This window comes from Oncorhynchus keta, chromosome 5 (genome assembly GCF_023373465.1).
Source record: "Oncorhynchus keta strain PuntledgeMale-10-30-2019 chromosome 5, Oket_V2, whole genome shotgun sequence".
In the NCBI taxonomy this organism is placed as follows: Eukaryota; Metazoa; Chordata; class Actinopteri; order Salmoniformes; family Salmonidae; genus Oncorhynchus; species Oncorhynchus keta.
The window spans coordinates 21,951,114-21,970,595 of NC_068425.1; the positions used below are offsets into that span (position 1 = coordinate 21,951,114).

The following is a 19,482-nucleotide window of genomic DNA, read 5'->3' on the forward strand; positions in this document are numbered from 1 at the left end:
GTCTTTTTTCCTCTGTGTTTGTGGGTAATGGTCTACCAGGTCTTTTTTCCTCTGTGTTTGTGGGTAATGTTCTACCAAGTCTTTTTTCCTCTGTGTTTGTGGGTAATGTTCTACCAAATCTTTTTTCCTCTGTGTTTGTGGGTAATGTTCTACCAAGTCTTTTTTCCTCTGTGTTTGTGGGTAATGTTCTACCAAGTCTTTTTCCTCTGTGTTTGTGGGTAATGTTCTACCAGGTCTTTTTTCCTCTGTGTTTGTGGGTAATGGTCTACCAGGTCTTTTTTCCTCTGTGTTTGTGGGTAATGTTCTACCAGGTCTTTTTCCTCTGTGTTTGTGGGTAATGTTCTACCAGGTCTTTTTTCCTCTGTGTTTGTGGGTAATGTTCTACCAAGTCTTTTTTCCTCTGTGTTTGTGGGTAATGTTCTACCAAGTCTTTTTTCCTCTGTGTTTGTGGGTAATGTTCTACCAAATCTTTTTTCCTCTGTGTTTGTGGGTAATGTTCTACCAGGTCTTTTTTCCTCTGTGTTTGTGGGTAATGTTCTAACAGGTCTTTTTTCCTCTGTGTTTGTGGGTAATGTTCTACCAAGTCTTTTTTCCTCTGTGTTTGTGGGTAATGTTCTACCAGGTCTTTTTTCCTCTGTGTTTGTGGGTAATGTTCTACCAGATCTTTTTTCCTCTGTGTTTGTGGGTAATGTTCTACCAGTTCTTTTTTCCTCTGTGTTCGTGGGTAATGTTCTACCAAGTCTTTTTTCCTCTGTGTTTGTGGGTAATGTTCTACCAAGTCTTTTTTCCTCTGTGTTTGTGGGTAATGTTCTACCAGGTCTTTTTTCCTCTGTGTTTGTGGGTAATGTTCTACCAAGTCTTTTTTCCTCTGTGTTTGTGGGTAATGTTCTACCAGGTCTTTTTCCTCTGTGTTTGTGGGTAATGTTCTACCAGGTCTTTTTTCCTCTGTGTTTGTGGGTAATGTTCTACCAGGTCTTTTTTCCTCTGTGTTTGTGGGTAATGTTCTACCAGGTCTTTTTTCCTCTGTGTTTGTGGGTAATGTTCTACCAAGTCTTTTTTCCTCTGTGTTTGTGGGTAATGTTCTACCAGGTCTTTTTTCCTCTGTGTTTGTGGGTAATGTTCTACCAGGTCTTTTTTCCTCTGTGTTTGTGGGTAATGTTCTACCAAGTCTTTTTTCCTCTGTGTTTGTGGGTAATGTTCTACCAAGTCTTTTTTCCTCTGTGTTTGTGGGTAATGTTCTACCAGGTCTTTTTTCCTCTGTGTTTGTGGGTAATGTTCTACCAGGTCTTTTTTCCTCTGTGTTTGTGGGTAATGTTCTACCAGGTCTTTTTTCCTCTGTGTTTGTGGGTAATGTTCTACCAGGTCTTTTTTCCTCTGTGTTTGTGGGTAATGTTCTACCAAGTCTTTTTTCCTCTGTGTTTGTGGGTAATGTTCTACCAGGTCTTTTTTCCTCTGTGTTTGTGGGTAATGTTCTACCAGGTCTTTTTCCCTCTGTGTTTGTGGGTAATGTTCTACCAGGTCTTTTTTCCTCTGTGTTTGTGGGTAATGTTCTACCAGGTCTTTTTTCCTCTGTGTTTGTGGGTAATGTTCTATCAGGTCTTTTTTCCTCTGTGTTTGTGGGTAATGGTCTACCAGGTCTTTTTTCCTCTGTGTTTGTGGGTAATGTTCTACCAGGTCTTTTTTCCTCTGTGTTTGTGGGTAATGTTCTACCAAGTCTTTTTTCCTCTGTGTTTGTGGGTAATGTTCTACCAGGTCTTTTTTCCTCTGTGTTTGTGGGTAATGTTCTACCAGGTCTTTTTTCCTCTGTGTTTGTGGGTAATGTTCTACCAGGTCTTTTTTCCTCTGTGTTTGTGGGTAATGGTCTACCAGGTCTTTTTTCCTCTGTGTTTGTGGGTAATGTTCTACCAAGTCTTTTTTCCTCTGTGTTTGTGGGTAATGTTCTGCAAATCTTTTTTCCTCTGTGTTTGTGGGTAATGTTCTACCAAGTCTTTTTTCCTCTGTGTTTGTGGGTAATGTTCTACCAAGTCTTTTTCCTCTGTGTTTGTGGGTAATGTTCTACCAGGTCTTTTTTCCTCTGTGTTTGTGGGTAATGGTCTACCAGGTCTTTTTTCCTCTGTGTTTGTGGGTAATGTTCTACCAGGTCTTTTTTCCTCTGTGTTTGTGGGTAATGTTCTACCAGGTCTTTTTTCCTCTGTGTTTGTGGGTAATGTTCTACCAAGTCTTTTTTCCTCTGTGTTTGTGGGTAATGTTCTACCAAGTCTTTTTTCCTCTGTGTTTGTGGGTAATGTTCTACCAAATCTTTTTTCCTCTGTGTTTGTGGGTAATGTTCTACCAGGTCTTTTTTCCTCTGTGTTTGTGGGTAATGTTCTACCAGGTCTTTTTTCCTCTGTGTTTGTGGGTAATGTTCTACCAAGTCTTTTTTCCTCTGTGTTTGTGGGTAATGTTCTACCAAGGTTTTTTCCTCTGTGTTTGTGGGTAATGTTCTACCAAGTCTTTTTTCCTCTGTGTTTGTGGGTAATGTTCTACCAAGTCTTTTTTCCTCTGTGTTTGTGGGTAATGTTCTACCAGGTCTTTTTTCCTCTGTGTTTGTGGGTAATGTTCTACCAAGTCTTTTTTCCTCTGTGTTTGTGGGTAATGTTCTACCAGGTCTTTTTTCCTCTGTGTTTGTGGGTAATGTTCTACCAGGTCTTTTTTCCTCTGTGTTTGTGGGTAATGTTCTACCAGGTCTTTTTTCCTCTGTGTTTGTGGGTAATGTTCTACCAGGTCTTTTTTCCTCTGTGTTTGTGGGTAATGTTCTACCAGGTCTTTTTTCCTCTGTGTTTGTGGGTAATGTTCTACCAAGTCTTTTTTCCTCTGTGTTTGTGGGTAATGTTCTACCAGGTCTTTTTTCCTCTGTGTTTGTGGGTAATGTTCTACCAGGTCTTTTTTCCTCTGTGTTTGTGGGTAATGTTCTACCAAGTCTTTTTTCCTCTGTGTTTGTGGGTAATGTTCTACCAAGTCTTTTTTCCTCTGTGTTTGTGGGTAATGTTCTACCAAGTCTTTTTCCTCTGTGTTTGTGGGTAATGTTCTACCAGGTCTTTTTTCCTCTGTGTTTGTGGGTAATGTTCTACCAGGTCTTTTTTCCTCTGTGTTTGTGGGTAATGTTCTACCAAGTCTTTTTTCCTCTGTGTTTGTGGGTAATGTTCTACCAGGTCTTTTTTCCTCTGTGTTTGTGGGTAATGTTCTACCAGGTCTTTTTCCCTCTGTGTTTGTGGGTAATGTTCTACCAGGTCTTTTTTCCTCTGTGTTTGTGGGTAATGTTCTACCAGGTCTTTTTTCCTCTGTGTTTGTGGGTAATGTTCTATCAGGTCTTTTTTCCTCTGTTTGTGGGTAATGGTCTACCAGGTCTTTTTTCCTCTGTGTTTGTGGGTAATGTTCTACCAGATCTTTTTTCCTCTGTGTTTGTGGGTAATGGTCTACCAGGTCTTTTTTCCTCTGTGTTTGTGGGTAATATTCTACCAGGTCTTTTTTCCTCTGTGTTTGTGGGTAATGTTCTACCAGGTCTTTTTTCCTCTGTGTTTGTGGGTAATGTTCTACCAAGTCTTTTTTCCTCTGTGTTTGTGGGTAATGTTCTACCAAGTCTTTTTTCCTCTGTGTTTGTGGGTAATGTTCTACCAAATCTTTTTTCCTCTGTGTTTGTGGGTAATGTTCTACCAGGTCTTTTTTCCTCTGTGTTTGTGGGTAATGTTCTACCAGGTCTTTTTTCCTCTGTGTTTGTGGGTAATGTTCTACCAGGTCTTTTTTCCTCTGTGTTTGTGGGTAATGTTCTATCAGGTCTTTTTTCCTCTGTTTGTGGGTAATGGTCTACCAGGTCTTTTTTCCTCTGTGTTTGTGGGTAATGTTCTACCAGGTCTTTTTTCTCTGTGTTTGTGGGTAATGGTCTACCAGGTCTTTTTTCCTCTGTGTTTGTGGGTAATGTTCTACCAGGTCTTTTTTCCTCTGTGTTTGTGGGTAATGTTCTACCAGGTCTTTTTTCCTCTGTGTTCGTGGGTAATGGTCTACCAGGTCTTTTTTCCTCTGTGTTCGTGGGTAATGTTGTACCAGGTCTTTTTTCCTCTGTGTTTGTGGGTAATGTTGTACCAGGTCTTTTTTCCTCTGTGTTTGTGGGTAATGTTCTACCAGGTCTTTTTTCCTCTGTGTTTGTGGGTAATGTTCTACCAGGTCTTTTTTCCTCTGTGTTCGTGGGTAATGTTCTACCAGGTCTTTTTTTTCCTCTGTGTTCGTGGGTAATGTTCTACCAGGTCTTTTTTCCTCTGTGTTTGTGGGTAATGTTCTACCAGGTCTTTTTTCCTCTGTGTTTGTGGGTAATGTTCTACCAAGTCTTTTTTCCTCTGTGTTTGTGGGTAATGTTCTACCAGGTCTTTTTTCCTCTGTGTTTGTGGGTAATGTTCTACCAGGTCTTTTTTCCTCTGTGTTTGTGGGTAATGTTCTACCAAGTCTTTTTTCCTCTGTGTTTGTGGGTAATGTTCTACCAGGTCTTTTTTCCTCTGTGTTTGTGGGTAATGTTCTACCAGGTCTTTTTTCCTCTGTGTTTGTGGGTAATGTTCTACCAAGTCTTTTTTCCTCTGTGTTTGTGGGTAATGTTCTACCAAGTCTTTTTTCCTCTGTGTTTGTGGGTAATGTTCTACCAGGTCTTTTTTTCCTCTGTGTTTGTGGGTAATGTTCTACCAGGTCTTTTTTCCTCTGTGTTTGTGGGTAATGTTCTACCAGGTCTTTTTTCCTCTGTGTTTGTGGGTAATGTTCTACCAAGTCTTTTTTCCTCTGTGTTTGTGGGTAATGTTCTACCAGGTCTTTTTTCCTCTGTGTTTGTGGGTAATGTTCTACCAGGTCTTTTTCCCTCTGTGTTTGTGGGTAATGTTCTACCAGGTCTTTTTTCCTCTGTGTTTGTGGGTAATGTTCTACCAGGTCTTTTTTCCTCTGTGTTTGTGGGTAATGTTCTATCAGGTCTTTTTTCCTCTGTTTGTGGGTAATGGTCTACCAGGTCTTTTTTCCTCTGTGTTTGTGGGTAATGTTCTACCAGATCTTTTTTCCTCTGTGTTTGTGGGTAATGGTCTACCAGGTCTTTTTTCCTCTGTGTTTGTGGGTAATATTCTACCAGGTCTTTTTTCCTCTGTGTTTGTGGGTAATGTTCTACCAGGTCTTTTTTCCTCTGTGTTTGTGGGTAATGGTCTACCAAGTCTTTTTTCCTCTGTGTTTGTGGGTAATGTTCTACCAAGTCTTTTTTCCTCTGTGTTTGTGGGTAATGTTCTACCAAATCTTTTTTCCTCTGTGTTTGTGGGTAATGTTCTACCAGGTCTTTTTTCCTCTGTGTTTGTGGGTAATGTTCTACCAGGTCTTTTTTCCTCTGTGTTTGTGGGTAATGTTCTACCAAGTCTTTTTTCCTCTGTGTTTGTGGGTAATGTTCTACCAAGTCTTTTTCCTCTGTGTTTGTGGGTAATGGTCTACCAGGTCTTTTTTCCTCTGTGTTTGTGGGTAATGTTCTACCAGGTCTTTTTTTCTCTGTGTTTGTGGGTAATGGTCTACCAGGTCTTTTTTCCTCTGTGTTTGTGGGTAATGTTCTACCAGGTCTTTTTTCCTCTGTGTTTGTGGGTAATGTTCTACCAGGTCTTTTTTCCTCTGTGTTCGTGGGTAATGGTCTACCAGGTCTTTTTTCCTCTGTGTTCGTGGGTAATGTTGTACCAGGTCTTTTTTCCTCTGTGTTTGTGGGTAATGTTGTACCAGGTCTTTTTTCCTCTGTGTTTGTGGGTAATGTTCTACCAGGTCTTTTTTCCTCTGTGTTTGTGGGTAATGTTCTACCAGGTCTTTTTTCCTCTGTGTTCGTGGGTAATGTTCTACCAGGTCTTTTTTCCTCTGTGTTCGTGGGTAATGTTCTACCAGGTCTTTTTTCCTCTGTGTTTGTGGGTAATGTTCTACCAGGTCTTTTTTCCTCTGTGTTTGTGGGTAATGTTCTACCAAGTCTTTTTTCCTCTGTGTTTGTGGGTAATGTTGTACCAGGTCTTTTTTCCTCTGTGTTTGTGGGTAATGTTCTACCAGGTCTTTTTTCCTCTGTGTTCGTGGGTAATGTTCTACCAGGTCTTTTTTCCTCTGTGTTCGTGGGTAATGTTCTACCAGGTCTTTTTTCCTCTGTGTTTGTGGGTAATGTTCTACCAGGTCTTTTTTCCTCTGTGTTTGTGGGTAATGTTCTACCAAGTCTTTTTTCCTCTGTGTTTGTGGGTAATGTTGTACCAGGTCTTTTTTCCTCTGTGTTTGTGGGTAATGTTCTACCAGGTCTTTTTCCCTCTGTGTTTGTGGGTAATGTTCTACCAGGTCTTTTTTCCTCTGTGTTTGTGGGTAATGTTCTACCAGGTCTTTTTTCCTCTGTGTTTGTGGGTAATGTTCTAACAGGTCTTTTTTCCTCTGTGTTCATGGGTAATGGTCTACCAGGTCTTTTTTCCTCTGTGTTCGTGGGTAATGTTGTACCAGGTCTTTTATCCTCTGTGTTTGTGGGTAATGTTGTACCAGGTCTTTTTTCCTCTGTGTTTGTGGGTAATGTTCTACCAGGTCTTTTTTCCTCTGTGTTTGTGGGTAATGTTCTACCAAATCTTTTTTCCTCTGTGTTTGTGGGTAATGTTCTACCAGGTCTTTTTTCCTCTGTGTTTGTGGGTAATGTTCTACCAGGTCTTTTTTCCTCTGTGTTTGTGGGTAATGTTCTACCAAGTCTTTTTTCCTCTGTGTTTGTGGGTAATGTTCTACCAAATCTTTTTTCCTCTGTGTTTGTGGGTAATGTTCTACCAAGTCTTTTTTCCTCTGTGTTTGTGGGTAATGTTCTACCAAGTCTTTTTCCTCTGTGTTTGTGGGTAATGTTCTACCAGGTCTTTTTTCCTCTGTGTTCGTGGGTAATGGTCTACCAAGTCTTTTTTCCTCTGTGTTTGTGGGTAATGTTCTACCAAATCTTTTTTCCTCTGTGTTTGTGGGTAATGTTCTACCAAGTCTTTTTTCCTCTGTGTTTGTGGGTAATGTTCTACCAAGTCTTTTTTCCTCTGTGTCGTGGGTAATGTTGTACCAGGTCTTTTTTCCTCTGTGTTTGTGGGTAATGTTGTACCAGGTCTTTTTTCCTCTGTGTTTGTGGGTAATGTTCTACCAGGTCTTTTTTCCTCTGTGTTTGTGGGTAATGTTCTACCAGGTCTTTTTTCCTCTGTGTTTGTGGGTAATGTTCTACCAGGTCTTTTTCCTCTGTGTTCGTGGGTAATGTTCTACCAGGTCTTTTTTCCTCTGTGTTTGTGGGTAATGTTCTACCAGGTCTTTTTTCCTCTGTGTTTGTGGGTAATGTTCTACCAGGTCTTTTTTCCTCTGTGTTTGTGGGTAATGTTCTACCAGGTCTTTTTTCCTCTGTGTTTGTGGGTAATGTTCTACCAAGTCTTTTTTCCTCTGTGTTTGTGGGTAATGTTGTACCAGGTCTTTTTTCCTCTGTGTTTGTGGGTAATGTTCTACCAGGTCTTTTTTCCTCTGTGTTCTGGGTAATGTTCTACCAGGTCTTTTTTCCTCTGTGTTTGTGGGTAATGTTCTACCAGGTCTTTTTTCCTCTGTGTTTGTGGGTAATGTTCTACCAGGTCTTTTTTTTCCTCTGTGTTTGTGGGTAATGTTCTACCAAGTCTTTTTTCCTCTGTGTTTGTGGGTAATGTTGTACCAGGTCTTTTTTCCTCTGTGTTTGTGGGTAATGTTCTACCAGGTCTTTTTTCCTCTGTGTTTGTGGGTAATGTTCTACCAGGTCTTTTTTCCTCTGTGTTTGTGGGTAATGTTCTACCAGGTCTTTTTTCCTCTGTGTTTGTGGGTAATGTTCTAACAGGTCTTTTTTCCTCTGTGTTCGTGGGTAATGGTCTACCAGGTCTTTTTTCCTCTGTGTTCGTGGGTAATGTTGTACCAGGTCTTTTTTCCTCTGTGTTTGTGGGTAATGTTGTACCAGGTCTTTTTTCCTCTGTGTTTGTGGGTAATGTTCTACCAGGTCTTTTTTCCTCTGTGTTTGTGGGTAATGTTCTACCAGGTCTTTTTTCCTCTGTGTTGTGGGTAATGTTCTACCAAGTCTTTTTTCCTCTGTGTTTGTGGGTAATGTTCTACCAGGTCTTTTTTCCTCTGTGTTTGTGGGTAATGTTCTACCAAGTCTTTTTTCCTCTGTGTTTGTGGGTAATGTTCTACCAGGTCTTTTTTCCTCTGTGTTTGTGGGTAATGTTCTACCAGGTCTTTTTTCCTCTGTGTTTGTGGGTAATGTTCTACCAGGTCTTTTTTCCTCTGTGTTTGTGGGTAATACCAGGTCTTTTTTCCTCTGTGTTTGTGGGTAATGTTCTACCAGGTCTTTTTTCCTCTGTGTTTGTGGGTAATGTTCTACCAAGTCTTTTTTCCTCTGTGTTTGTGGGTAATGTTCTACCAGGTCTTTTTTCCTCTGTGTTTGTGGGTAATGTTCTACCAGGTCTTTTTTCCTCTGTGTTTGTGGGTAATGTTCTACCAGGTCTTTTTTCCTCTGTGTTTGTGGGTAATGTTCTACCAGGTCTTTTTTCCTCTGTGTTTGTGGGTAATGTTCTAACAGGTCTTTTTTCCTCTGTGTTCGTGGGTAATGGTCTACCAGGTCTTTTTTCCTCTGTGTTCGTGGGTAATGTTGTACCAGGTCTTTTTTCCTCTGTGTTTGTGGGTAATGTTCTACCAGGTCTTTTTTCCTCTGTGTTTGTGGGTAATGTTCTACCAGGTCTTTTTTCCTCTGTGTTTGTGGGTAATGTTCTACCAGGTCTTTTTCCTCTGTGTTTGTGGGTAATGTTCAACCAGGTCTTTTTTCCTCTGTGTTTGTGGGTAATGTTCTACCAGGTCTTTTTTCCTCTGTGTTTGTGGGTAATGTTCTACCAGGTCTTTTTTCCTCTGTGTTTGTGGGTAATGTTCTACCAAGTCTTTTTTCCTCTGTGTTTGTGGGTAATGTTGTACCAGGTCTTTTTTCCTCTGTGTTTGTGGGTAATGTTCTACCAGGTCTTTTTTCCTCTGTGTTCGTGGGTAATGTTCTACCAGGACTTTTTTCCTCTGTGTTCATGGGTAATGTTCTACCAGGTCTTTTTTTCCTCTGTGTTTGTGGGTAATGTTCTACCAGGTCTTTTTTCCTCTGTGTTTGTGGGTAATGTTCTACCAAGTCTTTTTTCCTCTGTGTTTGTGGGTAATGTTGTACCAGGTCTTTTTTCCTCTGTGTTTGTGGGTAATGTTCTACCAGGTCTTTTTTCCTCTGTGTTTGTGGGTAATGTTCTACCAGGTCTTTTTCCTCTGTGTTTGTGGGTAATGTTCTACCAGGTCTTTTTTCCTCTGTGTTTGTGGGTAATGTTCTACCAGGTCTTTTTCCCTCTGTGTTTGTGGGTAATGTTCTACCAGGTCTTTTTTCCTCTGTGTTTGTGGGTAATGTTCTACCAGGTCTTTTTTCCTCTGTGTTTGTGGGTAATGTTCTAACAGGTCTTTTTTCCTCTGTGTTTGTGGGTAATGTTCTACCAAGTCTTTTTTCCTCTGTGTTTGTGGGTAATGTTCTACCAGGTCTTTTTTCCTCTGTGTTTGTGGGTAATGTTCTACCAGGTCTTTTTTCCTCTGTGTTTGTGGGTAATGTTCTACCAGGTCTTTTTTCCTCTGTGTTTGTGGGTAATGTTCTACCAGGTCTTTTTTCCTCTGTGTTTGTGGGTAATGTTCTACCAAGTCTTTTTTCCTCTGTGTTTGTGGGTAATGTTCTACCAGGTCTTTTTTCCTCTGTGTTTGTGGGTAATGTTCTACCAGGTCTTTTTTCCTCTGTGTTTGTGGGTAATGTTCTACCAGGTCTTTTTTCCTCTGTGTTTGTGGGTAATGTTCTACCAAGTCTTTTTTCCTCTGTGTTTGTGGGTAATGTTCTACCAAGTCTTTTTTCCTCTGTGTTTGTGGGTAATGTTCTACCAGGTCTTTTTTCCTCTGTGTTTGTGGGTAATGTTCTACCAAGTCTTTTTTCCTCTGTGTTCGTGGGTAATGTTCTACCAGGTCTTTTTTCCTCTGTGTTTGTGGGTTTTCTACCAGGTCTTTTTTCCTCTGTGTTTGTGGGTAATGTTCTACCAGGTCTTTTTTCCTCTGTGTTTGTGGGTAATGTTCTACCAAGTCTTTTTTCCTCTGTGTTTGTGGGTAATGTTCTACCAGGTCTTTTTTCCTCTGTGTTTGTGGGTAATGTTCTACCAGGTCTTTTTTCCTCTGTGTTCGTGGGTAATGTTCTACCAGGACTTTTTTCCTCTGTGTTCATGGGTAATGTTCTACCAGGTCTTTTTTCCTCTGTGTTTGTGGGTAATGTTCTACCAGGTCTTTTTTTCCTCTGTGTTTGTGGGTAATGTTCTACCAGGTCTTTTTTCCTCTGTGTTTGTGGGTAATGTTCTACCAGGTCTTTTTTCCTCTGTGTTTGTGGGTAATGTTCTACCAGGTCTTTTTTCCTCTGTGTTTGTGGGTAATGTTCTACCAAGTCTTTTTTCCTCTGTGTTTGTGGGTAATGTTGTACCAGGTCTTTTTTCCTCTGTGTTTGTGGGTAATGTTCTACCAGGTCTTTTTTCCTCTGTGTTTGTGGGTAATGTTCTACCAGGTCTTTTTTCCTCTGTGTTCGTGGGTAATGTTCTACCAAGTCTTTTTTCCTCTGTGTTTGTGGGTAATGTTCTACCAAGTCTTTTTTCCTCTGTGTTTGTGGGTAATGTTCTACCAGGTCTTTTTTCCTCTGTGTTTGTGGGTAATGTTCTACCAAGTCTTTTTTCCTCTGTGTTTGTGGGTAATGTTCTACCAGGTCTTTTTCCTCTGTGTTTGTGGGTAATGTTCTACCAGGTCTTTTTTCCTCTGTGTTTGTGGGTAATGTTCTACCAGGTCTTTTTTCCTCTGTGTTTGTGGGTAATGTTCTACCAAGTCTTTTTTCCTCTGTGTTTGTGGGTAATGTTGTACCAGGTCTTTTTTCCTCTGTGTTTGTGGGTAATGTTCTACCAGGTCTTTTTTCCTCTGTGTTTGTGGGTAATGTTCTACCAGGACTTTTTTCCTCTGTGTTCGTGGGTAATGTTCTACCAGGTCTTTTTTCCTCTGTGTTTGTGGGTAATGTTCTACCAGGTCTTTTTTCCTCTGTGTTTGTGGGTAATGTTCTACCAAGTCTTTTTTCCTCTGTGTTTGTGGGTAATGTTGTACCAGGTCTTTTTTCCTCTGTGTTTGTGGGTAATGTTCTACCAGGTCTTTTTCCCTCTGTGTTTGTGGGTAATGTTCTACCAGGTCTTTTTTCCTCTGTGTTTGTGGGTAATGTTCTACCAGGTCTTTTTTCCTCTGTGTTTGTGGGTAATGTTCTAACAGGTCTTTTTTCCTCTGTGTTTGTGGGTAATGTTCTACCAAGTCTTTTTTCCTCTGTGTTTGTGGGTAATGTTGTACCAGGTCTTTTTTCCTCTGTGTTTGTGGGTAATGTTCTACCAGGTCTTTTTCCCTCTGTGTTTGTGGGTAATGTTCTACCAGGTCTTTTTTCCTCTGTGTTTGTGGGTAATGTTCTACCAGGTCTTTTTTCCTCTGTGTTTGTGGGTAATGTTCTAACAGGTCTTTTTTCCTCTGTGTTTGTGGGTAATGTTCTACCAAGTCTTTTTTCCTCTGTGTTTGTGGGTAATGTTCTACCAGGTCTTTTTTCCTCTGTGTTTGTGGGTAATGTTCTACCAGGTCTTTTTTCCTCTGTGTTTGTGGGTAATGTTCTACCAGGTCTTTTTTCCTCTGTGTTTGTGGGTAATGTTCTACCAGGTCTTTTTTCCTCTGTGTTTGTGGGTAATGTTCTACCAAGTCTTTTTTCCTCTGTGTTTGTGGGTAATGTTCTACCAGGTCTTTTTTCCTCTGTGTTTGTGGGTAATGTTCTACCAAGTCTTTTTTCCTCTGTGTTTGTGGGTAATGTTCTACCAGGTATTTTTTCCTCTGTGTTTGTGGGTAATGTTCTACCAAGTCTTTTTTCCTCTGTGTTTGTGGGTAATGTTCTACCAAGTCTTTTTTCCTCTGTGTTTGTGGGTAATGTTCTACCAGGTCTTTTTTCCTCTGTGTTTGTGGGTAATGTTCTACCAAGTCTTTTTTCCTCTGTGTTTGTGGGTAATGTTCTACCAGGTCTTTTTTCCTCTGTGTTTGTGGGTAATGTTCTACCAGGTCTTTTTTCCTCTGTGTTTGTGGGTAATGTTCTACCAGGTCTTTTTTCCTCTGTGTTTGTGGGTAATGTTCTACCAGGTCTTTTTCCTCTGTGTTTGTGGGTAATGTTCTACCAAGTCTTTTTTCCTCTGTGTTTGTGGGTAATGTTCTACCAGGTCTTTTTTCCTCTGTGTTTGTGGGTAATGTTCTACCAGGTCTTTTTTCCTCTGTGTTTGTGGGTAATGTTCTACCAAGTCTTTTTTCCTCTGTGTTTGTGGGTAATGTTTACCAAGTCTTTTTTCCTCTGTGTTTGTGGGTAATGTTCTACCAGGTCTTTTTTCCTCTGTGTTTGTGGGTAATGTTCTACCAGGTCTTTTTTCCTCTGTGTTTGTGGGTAATGTTCTACCAGGTCTTTTTTCCTCTGTGTTTCTGGGTAATGTTCTACCAGGTCTTTTTTCCTCTGTGTTTGTGGGTAATGTTCTACCAAGTCTTTTTTCCTCTGTGTTTGTGGGTAATGTTCTACCAGGTCTTTTTTCCTCTGTGTTTGTGGGTAATGTTCTACCAGGTCTTTTTTCCTCTGTGTTTGTGGGTAATGTTCTACCAGGTCTTTTTTCCTTTGTGTTTGTGGGTAATGTTCTACCAAGTCTTTTTTCCTCTGTGTTTGTGGGTAATGTTCTACCAAGTCTTTTTTCCTCTGTGTTTGTGGGTAATGTTCTACCAGGTCTTTTTTCCTCTGTGTTTGTGGGTAATGTTCTACCAGGTCTTTTTTCCTCTGTGTTTGTGGGTAATGTTCTACCAGGTCTTTTTTCCTCTGTGTTTGTGGGTAATGTTCTACCAGGTCTTTTTCCCTCTGTGTTTGTGGATAATGTTCTACCAGGTCTTTTTTCCTCTGTGTTTGTGGGTAATGTTCTACCAGGTCTTTTTTCCTCTGTGTTTGTGGGTAATGTTCTATCAGGTCTTTTTTCCTCTGTGTTTGTGGGTAATGGTCTACCAGGTCTTTTTTCCTCTGTGTTTGTGGGTAATGTTCTACCAGGTCTTTTTTCCTCTGTGTTTGTGGGTAATGTTCTACCAGGTCTTTTTTCCTCTGTGTTTGTGGGTAATGTTCTACCAGGTCTTTTTTCCTCTGTGTTTGTGGGTAATGTTCTACCAGGTATTTTTTCCTCTGTGTTTGTGGGTAATGTTCTACCAGGTCTTTTTTCCTCTGTGTTTGTGGGTAATGGTCTACCAGGTCTTTTTTCCTCTGTGTTTGTGGGTAATGTTCTACCAGGTCTTTTTTCCTCTGTGTTTGTGGGTAATGTTCTACCAGGTCTTTTTTCCTCTGTGTTTGTGGGTAATGTTCTACCAAGTCTTTTTTCCTCTGTGTTTGTGGGTAATGGTCTACCAGGTCTTTTTTCCTCTGTGTTTGTGGGTAATGTTCTACCAGGTCTTTTTTCCTCTGTGTTTGTGGGTAATGTTCTACCAGGTCTTTTTTCCTCTGTGTTTGTGGGTAACGTTCTACCAGGTCTTTTTCCCTCTGTGTTTGTGGGTAATGTTCTACCAGGTCTTTTTTCCTCTGTGTTTGTGGGTAATGTTCTACCAGGTCTTTTTTCCTCTGTGTTTGTGGGTAATGTTCTATCAGGTCTTTTTTCCTCTGTGTTTGTGGGTAATGGTCTACCAGGTCTTTTTTCCTCTGTGTTTGTGGGTAATGTTCTACCAGGTCTTTTTTCCTCTGTGTTTGTGGGTAATGTTCTACCAAGTCTTTTTTCCTCTGTGTTTGTGGGTAATGTTCTACCAGGTCTTTTTTCCTCTGTGTTTGTGGGTAATGTTCTACCAGGTCTTTTTTCCTCTGTGTTTGTGGGTAATGTTCTACCAGGTCTTTTTTCCTCTGTGTTTGTGGGTAATGGTCTACCAGGTCTTTTTTCCTCTGTGTTTGTGGGTAATGTTCTACCAGGTCTTTTTTCCTCTGTGTTTGTGGGTAATGTTCTACCAGGTCTTTTTTCCTCTGTGTTTGTGGGTAATGTTCTACCAGGTCTTTTTTCCTCTGTGTTTGTGGGTAATGGTCTACCAGGTCTTTTTTCCTCTGTGTTTGTGGGTAATGTTCTACCAGGTCTTTTTTCCTCTGTGTTTGTGGGTAATGTTCTACCAGGTCTTTTTTCCTCTGTGTTTGTGGGTAATGGTCTACCAGGTCTTTTTTCCTCTGTGTTTGTGGGTAATGTTCTACCAGGTCTTTTTTCCTCTGTGTTTGTGGGTAATGTTCTACCAAGTCTTTTTTCCTCTGTGTTTGTGGGTAATGTTCTACCAGGTCTTTTTTCCTCTGTGTTTGTGGGTAATGTTCTACCAGGTCTTTTTTCCTCTGTGTTTGTGGGTAATGTTCTACCAGGTCTTTTTTCCTCTGTGTTTGTGGGTAATGGTCTACCAGGTCTTTTTTCCTCTGTGTTTGTGGGTAATGTTCTACCAAGTCTTTTTTCCTCTGTGTTTGTGGGTAATGTTCTACCAAATCTTTTTTCCTCTGTGTTTGTGGGTAATGTTCTACCAAGTCTTTTTTCCTCTGTGTTTGTGGGTAATGTTCTACCAAGTCTTTTTCCTCTGTGTTTGTGGGTAATGTTCTACCAGGTCTTTTTTCCTCTGTGTTTGTGGGTAATGTTCTACCAGGTCTTTTTTCCTCTGTGTTTGTGGGTAATGTTCTACCAGGTCTTTTTTCCTCTGTGTTTGTGGGTAATGTTCTACCAAATCTTTTTTCCTCTGTGTTTGTGGGTAATGTTCTACCAGTTCTTTTTTCCTCTGTGTTTGTGGGTAATGTTCTACCAGGTCTTTTTTCCTCTGTGTTTGTGGGTAATGTTCTACCAAGTCTTTTTTCCTCTGTGTTTGTGGGTAATGTTCTACCAAATCTTTTTTCCTCTGTGTTTGTGGGTAATGTTCTACCAAGTCTTTTTTCCTCTGTGTTTGTGGGTAATGTTCTACCAAGTCTTTTTCCTCTGTGTTTGTGGGTAATGGTCTACCAGGTCTTTTTTCCTCTGTGTTTGTGGGTAATGGTCTACCAGGTCTTTTTTCCTCTGTGTTTGTGGGTAATGTTCTACCAGTTCTTTTTTCCTCTGTGTTTGTGGGTAATGTTCTACCAGGTCTTTTTTCCTCTGTGTTTGTGGGTAATGTTCTACCAAGTCTTTTTTCCTCTGTGTTTGTGGGTAATGTTCTACCAAATCTTTTTTCCTCTGTGTTTGTGGGTAATGTTCTACCAAGTCTTTTTTCCTCTGTGTTTGTGGGTAATGTTCTACCAAGTCTTTTTCCTCTGTGTTTGTGGGTAATGGTCTACCAGGTCTTTTTTCCTCTGTGTTTGTGGGTAATGTTCTACCAGGTCTTTTTTTCTCTGTGTTTGTGGGTAATGGTCTACCAGGTCTTTTTTCCTCTGTGTTTGTGGGTAATGTTCTACCAGGTCTTTTTTCCTCTGTGTTTGTGGGTAATGTTCTACCAGGTCTTTTTTCCTCTGTGTTTGTGGGTAATGGTCTACCAGGTCTTTTTTCCTCTGTGTTTGTGGGTAATGTTCTACCAGGTCTTTCTGCTGGTGAAAATCACATTTGCTACATGGCTGACTCTCAATGAATTATTTCACATTTCACTTACTTACCTTTTTAAAGGTTAATCTATTCTACATCAATAACGTCAAAGGAACATTTCACAGCTACAAACGAACGGTCCCCCTTCTTCTAACTAACTCTAAAGGCGTGGAGCATTGGGGTGCTTAAAAACTCAATTTCAAACTTCATAACTTAACCATTCTGCAGCATATCTGAATGCACACGGATCGCCAGGCGACTGATTTTCTTTGCATTTAAATATGGACTATTTTTAATTGAGCAGAAACTGCTGTGTAAAACAGTGCTGAACTAATACTGGGGCTGAAATATCATTACACTGATGGAAGCCGGCCTCTATGACTTTTATTGGCAGCATGCAGAATAAATGTTCAATCCAGACACATCCATGGCTGCAGAGGCAGAGTAATCGACTTTTCAGACAAAATGGTGTGGAAAATGACGTGTTATGCCTAAATCCAACCTGGTGCACAAATGGACACAGTATCAGTCAGATGCACACCAGCATTGGAATTTTCACAAATGTGATTGGGCGGATGATACTGGAGGACTGATGTGCTGGACCAGTGCTTCAGATGAAAGGAACATTTTCAACCATGTCATCTAGTTCCAAAAATGTCTGCACATTTTGTTCTGTCTAAATAAAATTATGGTTCGGGTCCAAAATGTTGCTGCATGATATACTCGCATTATCTTCCCACACACACACACACACACACACACACATCAACAATCCCACAGGAATTGGAAATTCACCATGATACATGCAAATCAAGTAAGATTTAAGAAGAGGTGAAATTGAAAATATAGAGATTTAACACACATTTCTGAATAAAAGAAATGTGAATATTAATGATGTATGAATATGAAAAATAGAGTGCTCCCCCTAGTCTAAATGTAACGTACAAGTATAGCATACTGTATATCTCTGTATTAGTGATGCAGATGTTTGGCCACAGACATTTAGAATTCTCTCCCAAGGAACAGCAGCTCGCCTCGGTCCTTTTTCCAAACAGATATCCTGGCGTATTGACAGGGTTGTAATGTTGCCGGAACGCGGGGGAGCAGCACTCTCTCAACGTTTTTCAATTTGAGAATACACGGTGCTGGTAGAACTACTTCTGGAAAATGTATTCTGATAAATTATAAATCAATGATATTTAATGACCACTAAAATGCTATGAAAATCATAGAATGTTAAACAAAATAAATAGTCTATGTGTAGCAGCCCAGATGTAAATGGTAGTTTCTTCCCCGTCTTTTTTCTGTCAGTGGCGAGAATGATGAAGAACTCTAAGCTATGTGTGTGCACTGCGAAAGCCTGTCAGAGGCGTGACCACTTTGGCCAATCAGAACGTTGAAAAATAATCACTAGCAGTTCCTATCATAAACACCATGAGAAGCTTTAAGAGGCACGTCCACAGCGGACCAAGCTGGCCAGAGGATCTTCCTCTGGGATTCGGGGAAGAAGACATTTGCATCCTGTGCCAATTCTTCTCCCTCCTGTGCGCCGCCACCATCAATGACTTTGGGGACATTGTTCACAGTAGGAGAGAACATGTGCCACGTGAGCTGAGACCACTGCTTAAGGGACAGATCGCTATTTACTGGGGACCAAAATTGTCACACTTGTTTTTGCTGTGGGGATGGTTGTGTGGTTTTTTATTGGGGACAGGGGAGGTTAGTGTGTTTTTCCTCAGTTTACATTCTCTTTTGCAGGTTTTACTATATAATGTCTTCCACCCTAGCCACATTTCCTCATGTGCTTGCATCCACATACTCTATATCAGGTGTTTAAGTACTTCCCTTATGCACTACGCTTTTCCGTGTGCTAACTTTTACTATCCCGCAGGTCAGTATAGTCTACCAGTCTAAGTGTCTATCCTGCCCCCTATCCACCATTCATAGTAACAATGGTAGGTGGATCATTTTTCCAGATCTGCAATAGTCTAACTATACTGAACGAAACATGTAAAGTGTTGGTCCCATGTTTCATGAGCTGAAATAAAAGATCCCAGAAATGTTCTGTACACACAAAAAGTTCAAATGTTGAGCACAAATTTGTTTACATCCCTGTTAGTGAGCATAATACATCCATGTATGACTGTAGTAAAGAAAAACAATATTTCTGATTGACTTGGCCAGGCTCCCCAATGGGTGGGTGGGCCAAAATCCATAGATTAGGGCCTAATGAACATATTTCAATGAGCTGATTTCCTTATTTGAACTACAATTCAGTTAAATATTTGAAATTGAATGTTGCTTCTATATTTCTTTAGTGTAGAATTATATTATCTAGAATTATGTATTCATCTGGCGGTAAGGAAATGATGAAGTCATTTACATTTTGAGCTCCCTCACCTAAAGAAATAGGACTACGCCACTGCATATTGATTGGCTAATGTAGTGACCTATTCAAGCCGGGCAAGCTGCTTCCCCAGTGTGAAGACAAAGGGGCGCAGACCAATAAACTAATATTAATCATCACAATAGAACACAGTTTAACATTGATTACGTAAAGGACCTTTCACTGGGTGTCTCAACTCTGACTCCAGACTAATATGAGTTCAGTGATCCCCCTGCTCCCCAACACCCTCTTCCCTGTCATATTCACTATCTCTATACCTTCCAGCCGCAGCCTGGAGGAACACCACACAGTCTCACACAGTCTCACACAGTCTCACACGCACGCACACACACACACACACACACACACACACACACACACACACACACACACACACACACACACACACACACACACACACACACACACACACACACACACACACACACACACACACACACACACACACAGGCACCAGGTTGATCCTGGCGCATGGTCACTCTGTAGTGAGGCAAGCTCTTTCCTCATTAGGCCGCGTGCTCGCCACTCTCAAAAAAAAAAAAACGCTGTCACCAGACCTCAGCTGAAAAACACATAATTGATGTTGTGCCCTGCCTCAATCGGCTCCAATGCTAAACAGATTTTTTTGTTACTCGTGTGTGTGTGTGAGTGTGTGCACATGCATGCACGTGTGTGTGTATGTTCGTAGTTTGTCAATGTAGAAGACCCCTAGGGACCGGAGATTCTCAAGCCATCCCAATCCCCCCACACACACACACACAACACACACACACACAAATCCATCATCAAAACGACCTGCTGGTAAAAACATTTTTTCCCTCAGTCTACAATAAGATAACAGAAAAGCGCTTTGGTTCCTTTTGTTTCTGTTGTGGTATCTCACTCTGTTGTTTCTGTTGTTTCATCTCCCTCTGTTGTTTCTGTTGTGGTATCTCCTCTGTTGTTTCATCTCCCTCTGTTGTTTCTGTTGTTTCATCTCCCTCTGTTGTTTCTGTTGTGGTATCATCCCTCTGTTGTTTCTGTTGTCTCCCTCTGTTGTTTCTGTTGTGGTATCTCCCTCTGTTGTTTCATCTCCCTCTGTTGTTTCTGTTGTATCTCCCTCTGGTTTCATCTCCCTCTGTTGTTTCATCTCCCTCTGTTGTTTCTGTTGTTTCATCTCCCTCTGTTGTTTCTGTTGTGGTATCTCCTCTGTTGTTTCTGTTGTGGTATCTCCCTCTGTTGTTTCATCTCCCTCTGTTGTTTCTGTTGTGGTATCTCCCTCTGTTGTTTCATCTCCCTCTGTTGTTTCATCTCCCTCTGTTGTTTCTGTTGTGGTATCTCCCTCTGTTGTTTCATCTCCCTCTGTTGTTTCTGTTGTGGTATCTCCCTCTGTTGTTTCTGTTG

General features: G+C 40.8%; 1 protein-coding gene across 1 annotated transcript; it reads left to right on the forward strand.

Annotated features, from left to right (window-relative positions):
- The first annotated feature begins 4,250 nt into the window (after positions 1-4,250).
- LOC127929942 (uncharacterized) lies at positions 4,251-18,811 on the forward strand. Its single transcript, XM_052518317.1, has 8 exons — positions 4,251-4,319; positions 9,146-9,534; positions 10,351-10,468; positions 11,365-11,793; positions 12,611-13,000; positions 13,664-14,754; positions 15,611-15,700; positions 18,788-18,811. Exons 2-8 carry the CDS (start codon positions 9,523-9,525, stop codon positions 18,809-18,811), a joined length of 2,154 nt encoding a protein of 717 aa, XP_052374277.1. The 5' UTR covers positions 4,251-4,319; positions 9,146-9,522.
- The last annotated feature ends 671 nt before the right edge of the window (positions 18,812-19,482 follow it).

Coding starts and splice junctions, on each gene's coding strand:
- LOC127929942 (XM_052518317.1), top strand. Junction 11,794..12,610: donor TGTGGGTAATGTTCTACCAG/GTCTTTTTTCCT, acceptor ATGTTCTACCAG/GTCTTTTTTCCTCTGTGTTT. Junction 14,755..15,610: donor TGTGGGTAATGTTCTACCAG/GTCTTTTTTCCT, acceptor ATGTTCTACCAG/GTCTTTTTTCCTCTGTGTTT.